Source organism: Myxocyprinus asiaticus, chromosome 48 (assembly GCF_019703515.2).
Source record: "Myxocyprinus asiaticus isolate MX2 ecotype Aquarium Trade chromosome 48, UBuf_Myxa_2, whole genome shotgun sequence".
Classification (NCBI taxonomy): Eukaryota; Metazoa; Chordata; class Actinopteri; order Cypriniformes; family Catostomidae; genus Myxocyprinus; species Myxocyprinus asiaticus.
The window spans coordinates 19,796,184-19,817,105 of NC_059391.1; the positions used below are offsets into that span (position 1 = coordinate 19,796,184).

Here is a 20,922-nt window from a genome sequence, read left to right on the forward strand (position 1 = left end):
TTTTATTTAACAATTTTATAAAGATTGCTGGGGAGAAATACCGGTATTTATAGTTTTCTATCATATAAAATATTTTAGTTATTAATAGATTTAAATATTATACGTTTTAAAGAAAGTATGTCTCCACTGAAACAAAAAACGTCCTTAAATTTGAATGCAGCTCAATGGAACAGTCGGCTTTTTGAGCCACCAAGCGCCCCCTTGAGGAACTAAACTGTATGTCTCATCAGAATAGTTACGGTGTCATGCAATCATTTGCGTTAACTTGTTTGTTGCAGCGCTTGTCTGCTGTCGGTGGTAATGGCGGCGCTGATAAGAGGACTGAGAGCTGGAAGGGCCTTGCGGGGTCTTAGCAGTGGTAAGCGGAGGAAAGTGAGAAGGTGTCTGGTGTGGTTTGCGTTTTAGTTCCCTTTTCTCATCTCCTAAAGCTGACTGAGTCTGTTTACATATGTGACAGCTGTCGGGGATGTTTTTATCATGTAAACATTTCTGCATGCTTGCAATTATGGCAAATATAACAGTCCGTACATGACAGTCAGCTGGGCGACTCGGGCAAGGTGATCATGAAGGGCAGGATTGCTTGTGTAAACTATGTGCATATGCCAATCCCTACTTTATAAACATAATGTGATTCAGCCTGACTGCAGAGGCATTAATTAAGGTGAACATCAACATGTGACAAAACATGCTGGTTATGCACAGACGGCGTGCATGTATTTTTGCACGTAGATGCAATTGCATTTCATTGCAGCAAGTTATTTTCAAAGCACATTTCCTCCTTTGCAAAACAGAAAATAATTGCGTGCGAAATTTCTAATTAATGAGCTGTTTAAAACTAATGTTTCTCTTTCACTGCCATAGTACTGAATCTGACACATAAGTTATATAATCAACAACAATCTGAAAGTTCCATGTACTAACTTTGTATTTTTGCTGTGTACTTATTTCTCTCAGGTGTGTTTAATGACTTCATGATGGAGTTGAGGAAGCTTTAACTTTTTGTTGCATGGTCATTATGTTCAGTTGCAGTTCAAGCCAAACTCAGTCCCCAGTGTAACAATGTGAGACGTGGATTCCATCGTGCCGCCCTGTTACAGGTTGCTGATGACCGGAAAAGTGACACATCTGTACCACCACCATCCTACCATGAGGTCCACACAGCTGGAGAGCGCTCATCCACTTCTGCACAAGGAGAATCAAATGATGCAGCTGCTGGGCAGGACAACGCACAGCCAAACACCAGGTTTGAGCCCCACTCTTCCAGACCTGTAGATTTCTCACTAGTTTCAAGAGGAACACATGTGGTTTTAGATATCAAAGTTACAGTGCATCCGGGAAGTATTCACAGCGCTTCACTTTTTCCACATTTTGTTATGTTACAGCCTTATTCCAAAACGGATTGAATTCATTATTTTCCTCAATTCTACAAACAATACCCCATAATGACAATGTGAAAAGTTTGTTTGAAATCTTTGCAAATTTATTAAAAATAAAAAACGAAAAAAAAAAAAAAAAAACCCACATACATAAGTATTCACAGCCTTTGCTCAATACTTTGTTGAAGCACCTTTGGCACCAATTACAGCCTCAAGTCTTTTTGAGTATGATGCTACAAGCTTGGCACATGTATTTTTGGGCAGTTTCTCCCATTCTTCTTTGCAGGACCTCTCAAGCTCCATCAGGTTGGATGGGGAGTGTTGGTGCACAGCCATTTTCAGATCTCTCCAGAGATGTTCAATCGGGTTAAAGTCTGGGCTCTGGCTGGGCCACTCAAGCACATTCACAGAGTTGTCCCGTAGCCACTCCTTTGTTATCTTGGCTGTGTGCTTAGGGTCGTTGTCCTGTTGGAAGATGAACCGTCGCCCCAGTCTAAGGTCCAGAGCGCTCTGTAGCAGGTTTTCATCAAGGATGTCTCTGTACATTGCTGCATTCATCTTTCCCTCGATCCTGACTAGTCTCCCAGATCCTGCCACTGAAAAACATCCCCACAGCATGATGCTGCCACCACCATTCTTCACTGTAGGGATGGTATTGGCCAGGTGATGAGCGGTGCCTGGTTTCCTCCAGACATGACACTTGCCATTCAGGCCAAAGAGTTCAATCTTTGTTTCTCATGGTCTGAGAGTCCTTCAGGTGCCTTTTGGCAAACTCCAGGCGGGCTGTTATGTGCCTTTTACTGAGGAGTGGCTTCCGTCTGGCCACTCTACCATACAGGCCTGATTGGTGGAGTGTTGCAGAGATGGTTGTTCTTCTGGAAGGTTCTCCTCTCTCCACAGAGAAACGCTGGAGCTCTGTCAGAGTGACCATCAAGTTCTTGGTCACCTCCCTGACTAAGGCCCTTCTCCCCAGATCGCTCAGTTTGGCCAGGCGGCCAGCTCTAGGAAGAGTCCTGGTGGTTCCAAACTTCTTCCATTTACAGATGATGGAGGCCACTGTGCTCATTGGGACCTTCAATGCTGCTGAAATTTTTCTGTACCCTTCCCCAGATCTGTGCCTCAATACAATCCTGTCTCGGAGGTCTACAAACAATTCCTTGGACTTCATGGCTTGGTTTGTGCTCTGACATGCACTGTTAACTGTGGGACCTTATATAGACAGGTGTGTGCCTTTCCAAATCATGTCCAATCAACTGAATTTACCACAGGTGGACTCCAATCAAGTTGTAGAAACGTCTCAAGGATGATCAGTGGAAACAGGATGCACCTGAGCTCAATTTTGAGTGTCATGGCAAAGGCTGTGAATACTTATGTACATGTGATTTTTTTTCATTTTTTATTTTTAATAAATTTGCAAAGATTTCAAACAAACTTCTTTCACGTTGTCATTATGGGGTATTGTTTGTAGAATTTTGAGGAAAATAATGAATTTAATCCATTTTGGAATAAGGCTGTAACATAACAAAATGTGGAAAAAGTGAAGCGCTGTGAATACTTTCCGGATGCACTGTACATTTTAGCATATTCTTTGTCGTCTTTGTCAGTTATCAAGACCAGAGTGGTGAACACGGTGAGGACTACGAGACAGAGGAGCAGCTCCAAGCTCGGATCCTGACGGCAGCACTGGAGTTCGTTCCACAGCATGGCTGGACTGTGGAGGCCATTGCAGCTGCAGCAGAGGTTTGTTTCCTGAAGCAAGACCTACATTTTCAAGCATTTGACACGTGTAAATATTAAAATGTTGTTATACGTTGTCATTCAGACTCTTGGCCTGTCAGCAGCCTCCACTGGGATGTTCAACAATGGAGCCGGAGACTTGGCCTTACATTTCATTGTGCAATGTAACGCTCATCTCACGGAGATACTCGCAGAGCAACATAATCAAGTACAACTTGGCCAGGCAGAGTGAGTTATAATTGATATATAATTAGCTACATTTCTGTTGACTTATGTCTATAGCCACACTCATTTTCATTACATTTAACACTTTAAACTTTTTTGGGCAAAATTAGTCAAGAAACCATTTTTTAAAAAAAGGTTTGCAGATACCAATGTGATTATTTTTTATATTATTTTATTATTTTAAATAAAAGTATATATGTTTTATTATTATAGGTTGTTTTATTGTGTAATATTAGTATTTATTTTTTGTAAAAAAATTATATATATATATATATATATATATATATATATATATATATATGTATATATATTATTTTACTGTATATGTTATGGTTATGGGTAACCAATATTATGGACGATTTTATAATTTTGTGCTATTTTGTATATTTTTAAACTATAATATACTGTTCACACTATAAGGAATTACACGATTTAAGTGAAATATATCACTAATATATTGATCGCATCCTCATCTGCCGTAATTAGCCTTTTATTTCTAATTTTCTAATTTTATTTTCATTGTGTTGGACTGATTAGTATGGAGCTAGAAAAATGACTCAAGTATTTAAAGGGATAGTTCACCCAAAAATGAAAATTCTCTCATCATTTTCTCACCCTCATGCCATCCTTGATGGGTTTGACTTTTTCATCTGCTGAACTCAAATGAAGATTTTTAGAAGAATTTCTCAGCTCTTTTGGTCCAGACAATGCAAGCGAATGAGTGATAAAATTTTGAAGCTCCAAAAAACATATAGCTCCATACTAATCTGTCCAACATAATAAAGATTAAATTAGAAATAAAAGGCTAATTATGGCGGATGAGGATGTGAACACTAATATATTTTGTATTTATTTGTTTTCTGTTAGGCCAAAGAAAACGGCACAATTTCTGAGAGACGCGGTGGAGACGAGGTTGCGGATGTTGATTCCTTACATTGACACATGGCCTCAGGTATCAGCCACTTTGTATAAAAACTGGTTTCCCAATAATTAAACCTGACTTTTATCTGTAACCAAATCACAATGCTATACATATCATTTTCCAGCTTTAAACGTCCTTTTACACACATACATTATATTTAAATAGATTTATTGAAAATGATGAATGCCCTGAGTTTTTGTATCTTTTTTGACTTTGTAGGCTATGAGCATCCTCCTCCTACCCCACAATATCCCCGACAGCCTGAAGCACCTGTCAACAATGGTGGATGACATCTGGTACTACGCAGGCGATCGCTCAACAGACGTGAGTGGCTCCTCTAATCCAAAACCCCCATCTCCTCCTCTCTTTCACCCTTTTACCCCCACCCCTCAGTGATCATCTCATCCCCCTGTATTTGACCGAGCTTCTGTATGTCTTTTAGGTGAACTGGTACACCCGCCGGGCGGCACTGACTGGGATCTATAACACCACAGAGCTGGTGATGGTGCAGGACTCATCTCCTGACTTTGAGGACACCTGGGCCTTTCTCAATAACCGTATAGAAGATGTAGTTAACATAGCCAATGCTGCTAAACAGGTGTATAGTGTTCTTGTTTTCCATTACAAATGAGAAGCTTTCTTTTGGAAAATTAAATTACTATGTAAAGTCACTAACATTCAGTCTGTGGTTTAGGTGCAAGCCACAGGAGAAGCTGTGGTTCAAGGATTCATGGGAGCTGCAATTACGGTAAAATACACTGTGTTCATGCAGATTCTTTCAACCATAAATTTGCTCAATCTTAATCTTATAGTCATTGAATTATGGTTGTTGAATTACATAATTCCAAGTGTTTGAGGTTGTTGCAAGAATATTAAACACATTTGCATGTAGTAAAATGTGTTGTAGCATGTTTTTGTATGCAGTCTTTTTTTCTCTCTCCTACAGCTGAAGAACCTAACGGGGATGAACCAGAGAAGATGAATCCGTTTGTCTCTGCTCCTGTCTTCCTTACGTCTCATCTACTACTCATTGACACCTTGGCCAAGCAGCACAAATATCTGACACCTCACTCAACAGCTCTAGACCAATAAAACGGAATGAAATGATCACAATGGCAGAGGTTGTGTTCAAATGCATGGTTTGATCTGTTATCAAGGTAACACTTTACGACAAGGTTCCATTAGTTAACATTAGTTAATGCATTAGGTATCATGAACTAACAATGTACAATAATTTTTTTTCAGCATATATTAATCTTTTGTTAATGTTAGTTAATAGAAGTACAATTTTTCATTGTTAGTTCTTGGTGCATTAACTAATGTTAACAAACACTAACTTTGATTTTAAAAATGTTTTAGTATATGGTGAAATTAACACCATATGCGCAATTTAGCCAAGATTATTAAATGCTGTAAAAGGTATTGTTAATTGTTCAAGTTAAATGTTGTTAACTAATATTAACAAATGGAACCTTATTGTAAAGTGTTCCCATTTTCACATTCTTGGCACTTTTAAATGGGTCAGCTGTGCCATAACTGTGCAGATTCCCATAATTAAAAATGGTAATAATAGTTTCTGTTGAAAGGTCATTAGTTACTAGAGTTATTTCTACTTCAATAAAACAATGATCCCTTACTAAAAAGTGCTGTGGAGGTACCATGATACAGTGATGGTATCAGATGATAACACCACAGTGCTTTGAGATATATATATATATATATATATATATATATATATATATATATATACTATTTTACCTTGGTTACCATATTCATGTAACATGGTATTTACATAGTTCTCCAAAGTACTTTAAACAGTACTATGGTACTACCATGGTACCATGTCCAAATACTTTAATACTTTTTTGTTGGTGGTAGTAGCCACCATTTTAATTAACCAATCAATAAATAAAATCAAAACAAAATGACAAAGCTTCTGGAAATCATTTTAAATTGTGATTTTACAGTAATTCATAAATGTATTAAATAATTTGTTTTATTAATTTTGTATGGTTGTAATGATTTGTTAGCATTTAACAATAAGTAGTAATTTACATATTTAAACTGGACCAGTGAGAAAATGAATATATATTTATATATATTTTACACACACCAGTCAGCCACAATATTAAAACCAGTTGCCTAATATTGTGTAGGTCCCCCTCGTGCCTTCAAAACAGTGCCATTCTGAGATGATATTCTTCTCACCCCAATTGTACAGAGCGGTTATCTGAGTTACCATAGACTTTGTTAGAACGAACAAGTCTGGCCATTCTCTGTTGACCTCTTTCATCAACAAGGCATTTCCGTCTGCAGAACTACATCACTGGATGTTTTTTGTTTTTGGCACCATTCGGAGTAAATTCTAGAGATTGTTGTGCGTGAAAATCCCAGGAGATCAGCAGTTATAGAAATACTCAAACCAGCCCATCTGGCACCAACAATCATGCCACGGTCCAAATCACTGAGATCAAATTTTATCCCCCATTCTGATGGTTGATGTGAACATTACTGAAGCTCCTGACCTGTATCTGCATGATTTTATACACTGCACTGCTGCCACACGATTGGCTGATTGGATAATCGCATGGATGATTGTTGGTGCCAGATGGGCTGGTTTGAGTATTGTTGATGAGAGAGGTCAACAGAGAATGGCTAGACTTGTTCATTCTAACAAAGTATACGGTAACTCCGATAACCGCTCAGTACAATTGTGAGATTTTTTTTGTGAGAAGAATAGTATCTCAGAATGTTGGTGCTGTTTTGGCGGCACGAGGGGGATCTACACAATATTAGGCAGGTGCTTTTAATGTTGTGGCTGATCGGTGTATATTACACCGTGTACAGTGCATGTCGAAGTTTGGAATCTGGCGCTATTTTGTCCCACTTCAAGAGAAGAGACTGGACTTTTATTCTAGATGGACTTTCAACCGGAAATAGTAGTTTAGACGGATGCTAGCAGATTGAGCGCTGTCGTTTGTTTTGTGCAGAACAGGGGCACACCGCTGCACTGAATAACTTACCAACCCTGTGAATACTTTGTTTATTACCGTCTATATACTCGTGAGGGTGATTTACACTATGCCGTATGCCAACCAGCCTACAGTGAAAATCACAGAGCTATCAGACGAGAATGTGAAGTTTGTGATCGAGAACACCGATCTCGCGTGAGTGATGTGAGATAGAGGCGCAAATGATCATTTTAGTGTTTATTAGAAGCAAGCGTGGTGTTTAATTATTATATACAACAAACGTTGATTGTGTTTTAATCCATATCTTGTTATAATTACCCTTATGCAGTAAAATATTCATGTTGTACCATATCATCTGATATCACTATACGATAATTGTATATTGCTACATATTGCTATTGATAATGTTTATCATCTAATAGTATTACATATATGTTTGTTGTGTTCTTTAATATTTTTTTTATTATTTTGTATTTGATTTTTTTGCTGTATTGGTTGTTACAGTGTGGCAAACTCTATTCGACGTGTGTTCATGTCAGAGGTTCCAACCATCGGTAAGATTCAAGACATCTCAGTCTTATGCTTACAGAGTGTTTTTGATTAAATGCATTCAATTCTTGTTTTGATCGTGCACTTTATCTGCCATCTTTCTCATAAACCGATACAATGTGCATTACCTGCCAGCTATAGATTGGGTTCAGATTGATGCCAACTCTTCTGTGCTCCATGATGAGTTTATTGCTCACAGAGTGGGTGCGTATTTTCTCATCAAGTTACTCTCTTCATTTGGGCTTTTTCTATTTCATTATATTGCACTGCGTTTAGTATTAAGTTTGATTTATAATATCTTTTTATAGGGTTGATTCCACTTACAAGTGATGATATTGTCGACAAGATGCAGTACTCAAGGGTAAGTACTGCATCGAAACTAGGTGTGTGCCGATACAATAATATATCACAATACTCCAGAGTGTGACTGCTGTGTGTATTTTCCATTTCTCTTTTTCATTTGTAACTAGTAGCGCCTAATAAACATGCAAAAAAAAAAAAAAAATAATAAAATTCAAAGAATTTGAAGACCAAATTGTTTTCCTAAAAATGGATGTCCACTTATGTGGAGAGTGGGCCTAAATTGTGAAATTTTAAATAATGCAAAGCTATAGAAAGTCAGATTTTTTTTAAATCAATTTGTTTCCTGGAGTGGTGGTTATTCATGTGTTTTTTTAATTTTTTTAATTTTTTTTGTAAAGCTGCTTTGGAACAATCCATTTTGTGTATTGGGAAAAGCACAAATACAAATGATTTGACTTTTATGTTACAATGCTTTTTTTTCTACTTGTTTTTTCTACTTACACTGAAGTGATAGCAAATCCTGAAGCATTTTACCAATCAGAAATTAGCATAATGAATTTTGTAATGGCCAGCATCGCCCAATCTAGGCCGACCATTTTAAAATAAAATTATACATTATAATCATAAATTCTGAATCTAAATACTGATAAACATTGTACCATGACTGCCAAAGCTGTTGAGATGAAACTAGAGATGTTACTCTTTTGACTCATACAGGTTTCCTTAATTATTGATACGTGATTTAGGTTTCTTACCAGATGTAGTTTTGTTGGCGTTTCTCCAAAGACATACTCCACTGAGATCGGTGCCCTGTTGTTTTGTCACATGACTCTGTATACATTTTAATCCTTTAATGACAGCACAGTGTCCTGAACTGAGATCAGTCAGTTTAAATGAAATTAAATTATACATAGCGTACAGCGAAGACAAAACCATGTAGGAGGATGCAAGGTCACACAAAGTTACATCAACATATTTTTTCCTCTTGGTTTAGCTCATTAATTCTTTGCCAGAAAATTTCATTGTTCACGTAATTTCAACATAATGGAATAAAGTTATTTTTGAATTACCCAATTAAGTAACTTCAAAGTGGTTTATTTATTTATTTATTTTTTAATGTGTCCCCAACATGATTAATTTCTTCAGTTTTACATAATATTTTTGTGTAACATTACTAATATATGTTATGCGGTTATGCTAGTTAGCTACTTTTAGCTAGCAATAGCATACATAAGCATGCTAAATGCTAAGTAGTAATTGCTCTTTGATGAAAGCAACATACTGCATGTTCTTTGTGTACCCATCCTCAACCTAAGCAAAAGCTTCACTCTTCACCACAATGACCCAATGTAACCGAATCGGTTTTAAATTCCAAAATAAAACTTTAAACACTAAGTCTCCCCCTTTTTCTCATCTTTCTCAAAAGTGCACAAATAACAATGAATTTTAAAGGGATAGTTCACCCAAAAATGAAAATTCTCTTATCATTTACTCACCCTCATGCCACCCCAGATATATATGACTTACTTTCTTCGGCAGAACACAAATGAAGATGTTTAGAAAAATATCTCTGCTCTGTAAGTACATACAATGCAAGTTGATGGTGATCAGATCTTTGTAGCTCCAAATACCACATAAAAGTAATCCATACGACTCGATCTGTTAAATCCATATCTTCAGAAGTGATATGATATGTGTGGGTGAGAAACAGAACAATATACAAGTCATTTTTAACTAAATCTCCATTTAAACTTTCTCTTTCAGATGAGAAATTGAAACTAAACAGGCACCACATGTGACTTTCAGATGTAAAAGGGAAAGTGTAGACTTAGAGTAAAAAAAGGACTTGCATTTTGCTCTGTTTCTCACCCACACCTTTTATATCGCTTCTGAAGGCATAGATTTAACCACTGGAGTCTTATGTTTCCTTTATGTGATTTTTGGAGCTACAAATGCCTGATCACCATTCACTTGCATTGTATGGACCTACAGAGCTGAGATATTTTTCTAAAAATCTTTGTATGTGTTCAGCAGAAGAAAGAAAGCCATACACATCTGGGATGGCATGAGGGTGAGTAAAGAATTTAGAGAGAATTTTTATTTGCGGGTGAACTATCCCTTTAAATTTTTAACTCCACATCTAGTCCCATGCAAAGCATGATGGGAACTACAAATCCTCTTGCCTATGTTGTTGAACATTCTTGATTGGTTCACTTTCACCCTACATAATGTAACCTATTAGAGTGCACATTTTAGAGAATTATATTTGTCGAAAGCAAAGAAAACTAATTTAGAAGAGAAACAATTTTGTTGTGTAGATCACAATAATAAAATTTTGTCAGTAGGACAACCTGCATTTTCCTTTTTTTTTAAAAATATATATATTTTTTTAGTTTGTGATGTATCACAATGTATTGAATCGTGATAGATGTATTGCATCGTGAGGATGTTGGTGATACCCAGCCCTATTTATTACACCAGACTCTGCATCCGATTTATAAAAATATGGGGCTCTAAGAGCCCTGCAAGGTATCTCATTTGCTTGCTTCTGTTTCCTGTTAGGACTGCACATGTGATGATTTCTGTCCGGAATGTTCGGTTGAACTCACGTTAGATGTCAGATGTACAGAGGATCAGACACGACACGTGACCTCTCGAGATCTCCTTTCCAATAACCCTAGAGTCATCCCTGTGCGTTTATTCTTTGCACAATAACTCTTATAGATATGTCTTTAATCATTTTTACAGTGCAGTGCAAATTCTAATGTGTTGTGTTTTGTTCCTCAGGTAACATCCAGAAGTCGAGACAACGATCCCAATGACTACGTAGAGCAAGATGGTAGGTCTAATTCTAATATACAATATTCAGCATGTCATCACTGTTTTCTTATTTGGCCATATTACACATATGATGTCCTCATTGTATGTGTTTGTGTCTCACAGACATCCTGCTGGTGAAACTGCGAAAGGGCCAAGAGTTGCGTCTAAGAGCGTATGCTAAAAAGGGTTTCGGCAAGGAACACGCCAAGTGGAACCCTACTGCGGGGGTGGCCTTTGAGTATGACCCAGACAATGCACTGAGACACACTGTGTACCCCATTCCACAGGAATGGTATGATCCTTTATGGCTTCTTTTGATGATGTTATGAATTTATACGAGTATTGCTTCATCCCAATAACAAATTTGCATAATATCCATGTGTATATACAGTACTATGCAAAAGTTTTAGGCACTTGTAAAAAAAAATTTGCATAATGAGGATGTCTTCTAAAATAATGCCATAAAGAGTTTTCATTTATCAATTAACGTCATACAAAGTCCAGTCAACATAAACAAGAGCTAAATCAATATTTGGTGTGACAGCCTTTGCCTTTAATAAAGCACTGGTTCTCCTAGGTTCACCTGGACAGTTTTTCTTGGTTGTTGGCAGATAGGATGTTCCAAGCTGCTTGGAGAACTTGCCACAGTTCTTCTATCTATTTGGCTGTCTCAGTTGTTTCAGTCTCTTCATGTAATCCCAGACTGACTCAATGATGTTGCGATCCGGGCTCTGTGGGGGCCATAACATCTGTTGTAGGACTTCTTGTTCTTCTTCAGTTCAGTTCTATTTGCAAAGGCAATGTTGAAACCTAAAATTGATATTTCCTACTGATAAACTAAATGCAGAATATATAAAATAACCATTTTAAGACGCATGTTTTCGTGAAAAATATAATGCACCTAAGACTTTTGCACAGTACTGTATATAAATGGTATGCAAGCTTTACAGTGTCCAAAATTGTAATACATTGAAAATAGCAAGCCAAAGGTGCCCTAATGTGCACACTTTTTCAAACTTTTTTCCATTTTTGTCTTTTGTACCATTACACAATTTTGACTTATACAGCACACTGAACTGCTTTTGTCATGTGACTGTTAAAAAAAATAGTATTGTGAATTACCTTATACAATTTTGTACCATATGTATAATTTTGTACCTTTGCTCAATTTGAAGGCCTAAAAGTGAATATACAGAGATTGAAGAGGAAGATAGGTTTGAAGCTGTATATGATCCCAACGGCAAGCCAGAGAAGTAAGAGACGTATTGTAATATTTACATGTGTGTGAGTGTGTGTATATATATATATATATATATATATATATATATATATATATACCGATCAGCCACAACATTAAAACCACCTGCCTAATATTGTGTAGATCCCCCTTGTGCTGCCAAAACAGCGCCAACCTGCATCTCAGAATAGAATACTGAGATGCTATTCTTCTCACCACAATTGTACAGAGTGGTTATCTGAGTTACCGTAGACTACCGTAGACCAGTCTGGCCATTCTCTGTTGACCTCTTTCATCAACAAGGCGTTTCCATCCGCAGAACTGCCACTCACTGGATGTTTTTTGTTTTTGGTACCATTCTGGGTAAATTCTAGAGACTGTTGTGTGTGTGAAAATCACAGGAGCAGTTACAGAAATACTCAAACCAGCTCATCTGGCACCAACAATCATGCCATGGTCGAAATCACTGTGATCAAATTTTTTTCCCCATTCTGATGGTTGATGTGAACATTAACTGAAGCCCCTGACCTGTATCTGCATGATTTTATGCACTGCACTGCTGCCACACGATTGGCTGATTAGATAATTGCATGGATGATTGTTGGTGCCAGACGGGCTGGTTTGAGTATTTCTGTAACTGCTGATCTCCTGGTATTTTCACGCACAACAATCTCTAGAATTTACTCCGAATGGTGCCAGAAACCAAAAAACATCCAGTGATGTAGTTCTGCAGAGGGAAATGCCTTGTTGATGAAAGAGGTCAACAGAGAATGGCCAGACTGGTTAGAACTGACAAAGTCTACGGTAACTCAGATAACCACTCTTTACAATTGTGGTGAGAAGAACAGCGGGTTGGAGCTGTTATGGTAGCACGAGGGGGACCTACACAATATTAGGCAGCTGGTTTTAATGTTGTGGCCGATCATTGTGTGTGTGTGTGTGTGTATGTATAATAAATGTATATACGCTATATTGCCAAAAGTATTCGCTCTCCCATCCAAATAATTGAATTCAGGTGTTCCAATCACTTCCATGGCCACAGGTGTATAAAATGAAGCACCTAGGCATGCAGACTGCTTCTACAAACATTTGTGAAAGAATGGGCCGCTCTCAGGAGCTCAGTGAATTCCAGCGTGGTACCGTGATAGGATGCCACCTGTGCAACAAGTCCAGTCGTGAAATTTCCTCACTACTAAATATTCCACAGTCAACTGTCAGTGGTATTATAACAAAGTGGAAGCGATTGGGAATGACAGCAACTCAGCCATGAAGTGGTAGGCCACGTAAAATGACAGAGCGGGGTCAGCGGATGCTGAGGCACATAGTGCGCAGAGGTCGCCAACTTTCTGCAGAGTCAATCGCTACAGACCTCCAAAGTTCATGTGGCCTTCAGATTAGCTCAAGAACAGTGCGTAGAGAGCTTCATGGAATGGGTTTCCATGGCCGAGCAGCAGCATCCAAGCCATACATCACCAAGTGCAATGCAAAGCGTCGGATGCAGTGGTGTAAAGCACGCCGCCACTGGACTCTAGAGCAGTGGAGACGCGTTCTCTGGAGTGACGAATCACGCTTCTCCATCTGGCAATCTGATGGACGAGTCTGGGTTTGGCGGTTGCCAGGAGAACGGTACTTGTCTGACTGCATTGTGCCAACTGTGAAGTTTGGTGGAGGGGGGATTATGGTGTGGGGTTGTTTTTCAGGAGCTGGGCTTGGCCCCTTAGTTCCAGTGAAAGGAAATCTGAATGCTTCAGCATACCAAGAGATTTTGGACAATTCCATGCTCCCAACTTTGTGGGAACAGTTTGAGGATGGCCCCTTCCTGTTCCAACATGACTGCGCACCAATGCACAAAGCAAGGTCCATAAAGACATGGATGAGCGAGTTTGGTGTGGAAGAACTTGACTGGCCTGCACAGAGTCCTGACCTCAACCAGATAGAGCACCTTTGGGATGAATTAGAGAGAAGACTGCGAGCCAGGCCTTCTTGTCCAACATCAGTGTCTGACCTCACAAATGCGCTTCTGGAAGAATGGTCAAAAATTCCCATAAACACACTCCTAAACCTTGTGGAAAGCCTTCCCAGAAGAGTTGAAGCTGTTATAGCTGCAAAGGGTGGGCCGACGTCATATTAAACCCTATGGATTAAGAATGGGATGTCACTTAAATTCATATGCGTCTAAAAGCAGGTGAATGAATACTTTTGGCAATATAGTGTGTATATATATATATACACACACAGTATGGAAGTTTATTTTTGTCTTTTGAAAAACATCTCATCACAGAGAACCACATGAACTACTAGTGTAATGTTGTGTTGTCGTCATCCAGGTTCTATTATAATGTGGAGTCCTGTGGTTCACTCCGGCCGGAGACTATCGTCATGTCAGCTTTTGCCGTGCTAAAGAAGAAACTGAGTGATCTGCAAACACAGCTCAGCCATGAAATTCAGAGTGATGTGCTCACCATAAACTGAAGTTCAGTTGGCAAAATGTATTATACTGCTTTTTTTAAGTTTAGATTAAAGAGGAATTTGTGGGGATATATATTGTTTCAGTTGTTATGTTTTTCCTTTGATGAAACCATCCTATGAAGGGTGGACAATTCTATGGATAATAAATGTAAAACATTTTTGTGAAACCAGTCTTGTTACGTCAATGACACAATGCAGATTAATCATCACATGAACACCAGAGGGCAGGGTTGTTTAATTGTTATATGAAGAGGTCATTCTCTTGATTAATATATGATCATGGTAAGACAGTTTATATGAATATCAGAGAGCATCGAAAAGCATGCTGATATGGGAAAATTTATTTCAAGCAAAACAAGCCCTGTAATGGATATGTAACAAATTGACATAAAGCCAAGCAAAGACAAACTATGTAAACAAAACACATGGAAGGAACAAGAGCTACATGAGTACGACAACAAATTGTGCAATCGTATTTATTTCTTCCTGTAAATTTTGGTTTTTCCATACACAAGTGTTGATGATTTTGAGGAAAGTGCAGTCACAAAAGATTTTAATCATGAGTTCTGTTTTAGCACAAAATTGCAGCAACATAGATCAAGTGAATGCATTCCTCACAATAGGTGTGTGAGAAACAACCATGAAGAATAAACTGGGAAATCCTTCTGGAAACTGTCTTCATATAAAATTATTTTTCACTTCAAATTGGAATCTTACGGTTCAGTGCTGCCAGAAATATAGTGTCATTTGTCCATACACCAAGTTGGAAATGTTTTCAGATATCGTACATTAAGTGGCCTAAAAATATGTGCTCGTTTTTGTTTCGTCAAACATACACACCACACAAATCTACATTTTAACTTCTTTCTTTAATTACATAATCTAAAAGAAGCAGGAGACAGCCATTATCTCATTTTCATATCTTCTAATTCATTGAGACCTATGTATATGTAAATTGCATTTCATAATATTATATACTGTACTGTGGAATACTCGCAAAGAAAACCCAAACAGTGTTCTTTATAAGTTTGTGTATTGCTTCTTAACTGATACCACATAGATTTTTGGCACACCACATATCAGAGTTAAATGTCATAAAAATTTCATAAATATTTCTATAAATCTTTAAAATACTGTGCTGTTTCCTAAAATAAGATATATAGAGATGATAACTCTAGCTCCTCTAAGGTCAAGAGATGAGCATACATATATAATTTTTATTTCTTAATCTCTTCACTGCATACTTTAAACGGTCATCATACCTTTATTTTATTCACAGGCACTCTCAACATCTATTACTTTTCCCTCAGTTCTGAAATTACCCACAGTGTTTCAAACTTAGTACTGGTGACATTGTATAATGCTGGCTCATGGTCTCTTTGTGTGTGGTAAAAGAATGTTTCAACCATACAACTATTTTAATATTAATCTTATCCCATGTCTGTGTAGTTATGGAATATTTAAACAGAAATGGCTGTGGGGTTATTAATATGGCATTTATAGTCCAATAAAATTGAATAAAATCTTTAAAAACTGACTGAGAGACAAGTGTCTAAATGACAATAAAATCACAACTAACCAAGAGATGTTGTGGTGTGTCAGACTGTAACATGGATAGGCTCACATCACAGTTACATGTTTAGATCAAATAAAAAACTAAATATGACAGCAAAATCTAAAGTTTCCCCATTTGTCGTGCCAAGGCCCTGTGGAGGTGGTGCTATCAAAAGTTTTGCATGAAATAAATGAAAAGAAAAAGCACTTTGATTTGAAGCTGTGTGCTATTAATCAGGAAAATTAATGTTTAGATTGTGGACACTTAAAAACTGCTAAAGGTTGAAGCAGTAAAGAAAAGTTATAAAAAAGAATTAATAATAATAATAATAAAAATAAAACAATAAAATGAATTTTCACCCAAATCAAATGTCAAACAAAAATAAAAGTAGCCTACTCCTCAACAATTAACAGATATGAAGTCATATCCTGTACCATTTACAATTGACGACATTGATATGTATAGATCAAGGAGGTTTCCTATATCGTTCTGGACCTTATTTTTACCATCCACCATCCAAGTGATCTAGTGAATTATCATTAGGGAAAAAAACAACAGTAGTTAAATTATTAAGAGTCGGACATATTTAAAGTAAAAAACATACATACTGGCCCTTTTACAGAGTGATTGTGTCAGCAGTCAACTCAAAGATGTTAAATAATCGTTTTAATTCACATCATTTATGTTCACCAAATCTCCATATTTCAGTATACATCAACAACTTTATGTGTTCCTGCAAAGACCCATTTTTTAGTTCTAGTGAAAACAGCTGGAAAATAGTTGGCAACACAGAGTGTTGGCAACACTGAGCTACAGAGCAACCTAGTGTTGATCGAAGGTTCAAATAAAATGTTGGTGGGAATGCCATAGACCTCCTTACCATATGGAAGACACCTAAGAGTAAATCACAATTCAAAAAGACCCAAGAGAATTTTGATCATTCAGACAAACACCCAATGTTAGCGTATTCAAAGACGCAAAAGATTAAGATGGTGGAGAGACCTGCTGCTTGCTACTGTTACGTTTGTTCACACGTAGGGAGAATTGACCTCTGTTTCAAGTGACCACGCCCATTCTAGGACTGTAAGAGAATGAACTGAGGGACATGACTTTATGTCCACCCATCTTAGAGATTAGTGTACCTCTTGGTCAAAGGTGTAGTAGGAGAAAAAAGCAAGATATTTTATAGGCAGCTGATACATAGACAAAGGTTCCCTTTTTCCTGAAGAAATATTCTCTGTAGAATTGTCTTAGCAAAGATAGAAAATAGATCCCCAGCTCTGCTGGTTTCAGTGCATTCAAAGGAGGCCAAAGTCCTTAAAAGCCAAATAAGTCAGCTCAGGTTTGTAGACTCCATACAGTGTGTTGGCTTCAATGTTCTCTCTGGTGCTGGAGCTCTTGGAACAGAATTATAGGGAACCGCTTGTGCTTGCACGGATATTTCGAATGGTTTGTCAAAACTGGAGTTTCTTCAGGATGAGAGAGTCCCTAAAATCCACCGAAAGCATGATAGGACAACAAAGTTTTAAACCAAAATAAGGGAAGAAGGAAACAAAGCTTATGAACAAGACGCGTCAAGTCCCGGTGAGGACGTCTCGCCCAGTCTCATCTGTCCAAGAGTACTTTCAGTGCCCGCTCGATGTTCATTCGGTGACCCACACGGGTCACGCCCAAGTCGATCAGATCCTCTTTTTGCAGGTTAGGCAAGTGGCTGCCCTCGATGTCGTTGTCCATAAAGGCATCCCTGTGCTCACCCAGGTTCAAGCTCTCGAGCCAATCGGCCACGTCCTGCTTGCTCCACATAAGGACAGGTTTGGTGGCGAAGGGCTTGCTTGATGCGGCCTGGATGAGGGTGAGGGGGGAAGGGGAGCGGCTACACCCTGTGCCCAGGCTGAGGGGCGGAGTGGGCAGACCGAAGACGTCTGTCATAGTGGGGGAAGTGGCTGAGGTTGGGAGAGAAGAGGCACAACTGAGGCCAGAGTCTGGAGGGGACATTATAGGGCTTGGGGCGCGGTGGTGGGGGGGCAGGCTCTCGGCCTGACGGCACGGTGATGGGGCAGGCACATTGGGGCCAGGCTGGGCAGTGAAGGTAACGGTGGTGTTCTGCTGTGTACCTGAGATGAGGGATACACCATCCTGATTTCTGCAAAGAGAGAGGGATGAAAGTGAGGGATACCTTGAAAAGAAAACACATGAGACTTAAAGGAATAGTTCACCCAGAAAATATAATTCTGTGATCATTTGCTCACCCTCATGTTGAAAATGATGACAGGTTATGTTGTTCCAAACCTGTATGATTTTCTTTCTTCCATAAAACACAAAAGGAGATGTGAGACACAATGACAGCCTCAATCACCTTTCACTTTCATTGTATAGAACATAACATTCTTCCAAACATTTTCTTGTGTTCCACAAAAGAAAAAAGCCATCCAGGTTTGGAACAACATGATCTGTTATCACAACATTTACAACATGAGGGTGAGTAAATTATGAATATATATATATATATATATATATATATATATATATATATATATATATATATATATATATATATATATATATTTTTTTTTTTTTTTTTTTTTTTTGACTCCCTTCAAGGGAGAATGTGAAAGTAACTAGATTTTTACATTTTCATTTACATTAGCTTGTTGCTATAAGGTTGCTAGGGTGTTATGGGTGGTTCCTAGGTGATCAAAATCAAAAGTGTTTGGTGGACAAGTGTGGGAAATGGTGCGGGACAAGTTACATAATGGAATGTGATATTTATGTTTAAAGGTATGTGCAATTGTAACAGTGATGCTTGCCTTAGCAAGCACCACTAATCAAAAGAACACAAAACTGGTGAGAAACACTTCTTTGTAAAAGAAACAAGCCTTTTACAGAATTCTATATTTACCCTATAATGCCGTGTGTATCAAATATGATACACAATGCCATTTTATGGTATTTAATGGTGGCCATGATGATGTAATGTCAACAAACTCTAAAACAACTGTAAAAATTATGATTTAAACAACTTTACAGCTCAACTGATACATGAGTTTTAACAGAAGAATTAATTTAAGTGCTTTTATAAAATTATAAGCTTCACATTTTTGCCTTGAAACCCTCCAAATATTGGTCCCATTCACTTCCATTGTAAGTGCCTCACTGTAACCTCGATTTTGCTTTTTGCCTTTTAAAAAAAAAAAGGAGGGACAAGTCGAAATCACATTTTGCGGTAATCAACATAATGCCACAAATGCTGTCAATTGAGCTTAACTTGTATTGAACCTGGAATATTCCTTTAATACATTGCTTCTATTAGAGGTCGACCAATAGTAGATTTTGCACATACCGATAATAAGGTGGTGGGAAAGGCTGATAACCGATTAATCGGCCGATAGTTTTTAAAATTGATTTGTAGAATGTCAAAAAACGTCTTATTTATTCCTGGCTAAGCCGGGCACAGACAAAGAGTTCTAAATGAATAAAATACCAGATGCTGTTTATTGTTCAACCAAAATTCCAAAAACAACCAGAAAAAATGAAGATTTGGTGCATAACGTGGGACTTTTAAGTATATAAAGAACAAGCCCAAAACACACTGGGGACTCTTATTTTGAAATGACAAAACAACTATCGGCATAGTTTTTTGCTGATAACAAAAGTTCCAAAAAGCAACTATCTGCACCGATTAATCAGTAAAACCGATATATCGGTCTACCTCTAGTTTCTATACATTTTATACTACAACTTTTTTCATTGCACATTTGTGGCTTCCTATTTTTCAAACCCTAAAAACTTAAATAAAACTTGAACCCAGTTGATTAGGTTTTATTATATAATTTCTATTTTTTAAAAGACCAAAGTGTATCACAAGTATGTGCACACTGTAGGTGGGTCAGCTTTAAGAAGCCAGTGGATGTGAGAATCTGGCAATGTATTGTCCTTCCCCCAGGTTACAGATCTCTTTATAAACAAGGTATGTTGGCCTAAATTTAGCCAAGTAAACTCCAAAATTTGCATCTAATGGTGCACAGCAAATAAAACAAAAGAGACACTTTGACACAAGAGCCTTTGACACAACACTACTCCAAAATGATACAACGAACAATACAAAATATGAGTATGTAGTGCTTAAAGGAACAGTTCACCCAAAAATAAAAATTGTGTCATCGCATACAAACCAACTTATTAAGAATCATGTTGTTCCAAACTCATATCGCTTTCTTTCTTAGAGAAAGGTTCCATGTTAGACAGAAAGTCATAGAAAACATGAGAATGAGTACATGATGACAGAATTTTCATTTTTGGGTGAACTATTTCTTTTAGTTACATTTCCAGCCCATATCTTAAGATAAAAATGGGTTGGTTCAATGATAACCACTAACAAACATGCCACCATTCATCCATACAACAAATATACTTCTTTTGATAGTAAAGAAATATACAGTGGCAGTTTGTACTATATATAATGCTCTCCCTGGGCTACCAGAGCATTCTAGGGTCAGTTCTCTGGTCTGTAAATAACAACATCATTCAATAATGAATGAGACTTGGGACTTAGTGGGGATGGCAAACCACTGCCTGTACAGTGTGACAGCCGGATATCGGCATAGTCATCACTTGCACATACACAAACAAGTTCCTGATGGTTTCCTAAATAAATATGACACATTCTCTGACAATCGGAACTCCTTATTACCCTAAATGTAATATAATAGGCATTTATGATATTGCTTAAGAGAATCTGGAGATGTCTTGTGGGAGGT

General features: G+C 37.7%; 3 protein-coding genes across 6 annotated transcripts in view; 2 read left to right on the forward strand and 1 right to left on the reverse strand.

The window, feature by feature from the left end:
- Positions 1-242: 242 nt before the first annotated feature.
- LOC127437793 (ubiquinone biosynthesis protein COQ9-B, mitochondrial-like) lies at positions 243-6,192 on the forward strand. The gene is made up of 9 exons (XM_051692976.1): positions 243-358; positions 1,024-1,243; positions 2,981-3,116; positions 3,199-3,341; positions 4,206-4,290; positions 4,480-4,584; positions 4,703-4,858; positions 4,955-5,008; positions 5,207-6,192. The coding sequence occupies exons 1-9, from the start codon at positions 301-303 to the stop codon at positions 5,240-5,242; spliced, it is 993 nt and encodes a 330-aa protein (XP_051548936.1). The 5' UTR covers positions 243-300; the 3' UTR covers positions 5,243-6,192.
- Positions 6,193-7,004: 812 nt separating this feature from the next.
- Positions 7,005-14,777, forward strand: LOC127437797 (DNA-directed RNA polymerase II subunit RPB3-like). Its single transcript, XM_051692985.1, has 9 exons — positions 7,005-7,427; positions 7,737-7,786; positions 7,917-7,985; positions 8,090-8,142; positions 10,647-10,775; positions 10,872-10,923; positions 11,028-11,196; positions 12,080-12,157; positions 14,469-14,777. Exons 1-9 carry the CDS (start codon positions 7,342-7,344, stop codon positions 14,611-14,613), a joined length of 831 nt encoding a protein of 276 aa, XP_051548945.1. The 5' UTR covers positions 7,005-7,341; the 3' UTR covers positions 14,614-14,777.
- A 683-nt stretch (positions 14,778-15,460) lies between these two features.
- The window catches only part of LOC127437782 (SH3 and multiple ankyrin repeat domains protein 2-like), a 46,629-nt gene continuing 41,167 nt past the window's right edge, over positions 15,461-20,922 (reverse strand). For all 4 annotated transcript variants that reach the window (XM_051692957.1, XM_051692955.1, XM_051692954.1 and 1 more), the window contains one exon: positions 15,461-18,308. In XM_051692957.1, the coding sequence (XP_051548917.1) occupies positions 17,771-18,308 (538 nt within the window). In that variant the 3' untranslated portion in view covers positions 15,461-17,770. The remainder of the gene's footprint in view (positions 18,309-20,922) is intronic.

Excerpts from the sequence above, each read along its gene's own strand:
- LOC127437793 (XM_051692976.1), top strand. The coding sequence starts at position 301 with ATGGCGGCGCTGATAAGAGGACTGAGAGCTGGAAGGGCCTTGCGGGGT. Across the intron at positions 4,291-4,479 it reads ACATTGACACATGGCCTCAG|GCTATGAGCATCCTCCTCCT; the intron begins GTATCAGCCACT and ends TTGACTTTGTAG. Across the intron at positions 5,009-5,206 it reads TCATGGGAGCTGCAATTACG|CTGAAGAACCTAACGGGGAT; the intron begins GTAAAATACACT and ends TCTCTCCTACAG.
- LOC127437797 (XM_051692985.1), top strand. The coding sequence starts at position 7,342 with ATGCCGTATGCCAACCAGCCTACAGTGAAAATCACAGAGCTATCAGAC. Across the intron at positions 7,986-8,089 it reads GTTTATTGCTCACAGAGTGG|GGTTGATTCCACTTACAAGT; the intron begins GTGCGTATTTTC and ends ATCTTTTTATAG. Across the intron at positions 10,776-10,871 it reads ATAACCCTAGAGTCATCCCT|GTAACATCCAGAAGTCGAGA; the intron begins GTGCGTTTATTC and ends TTTGTTCCTCAG.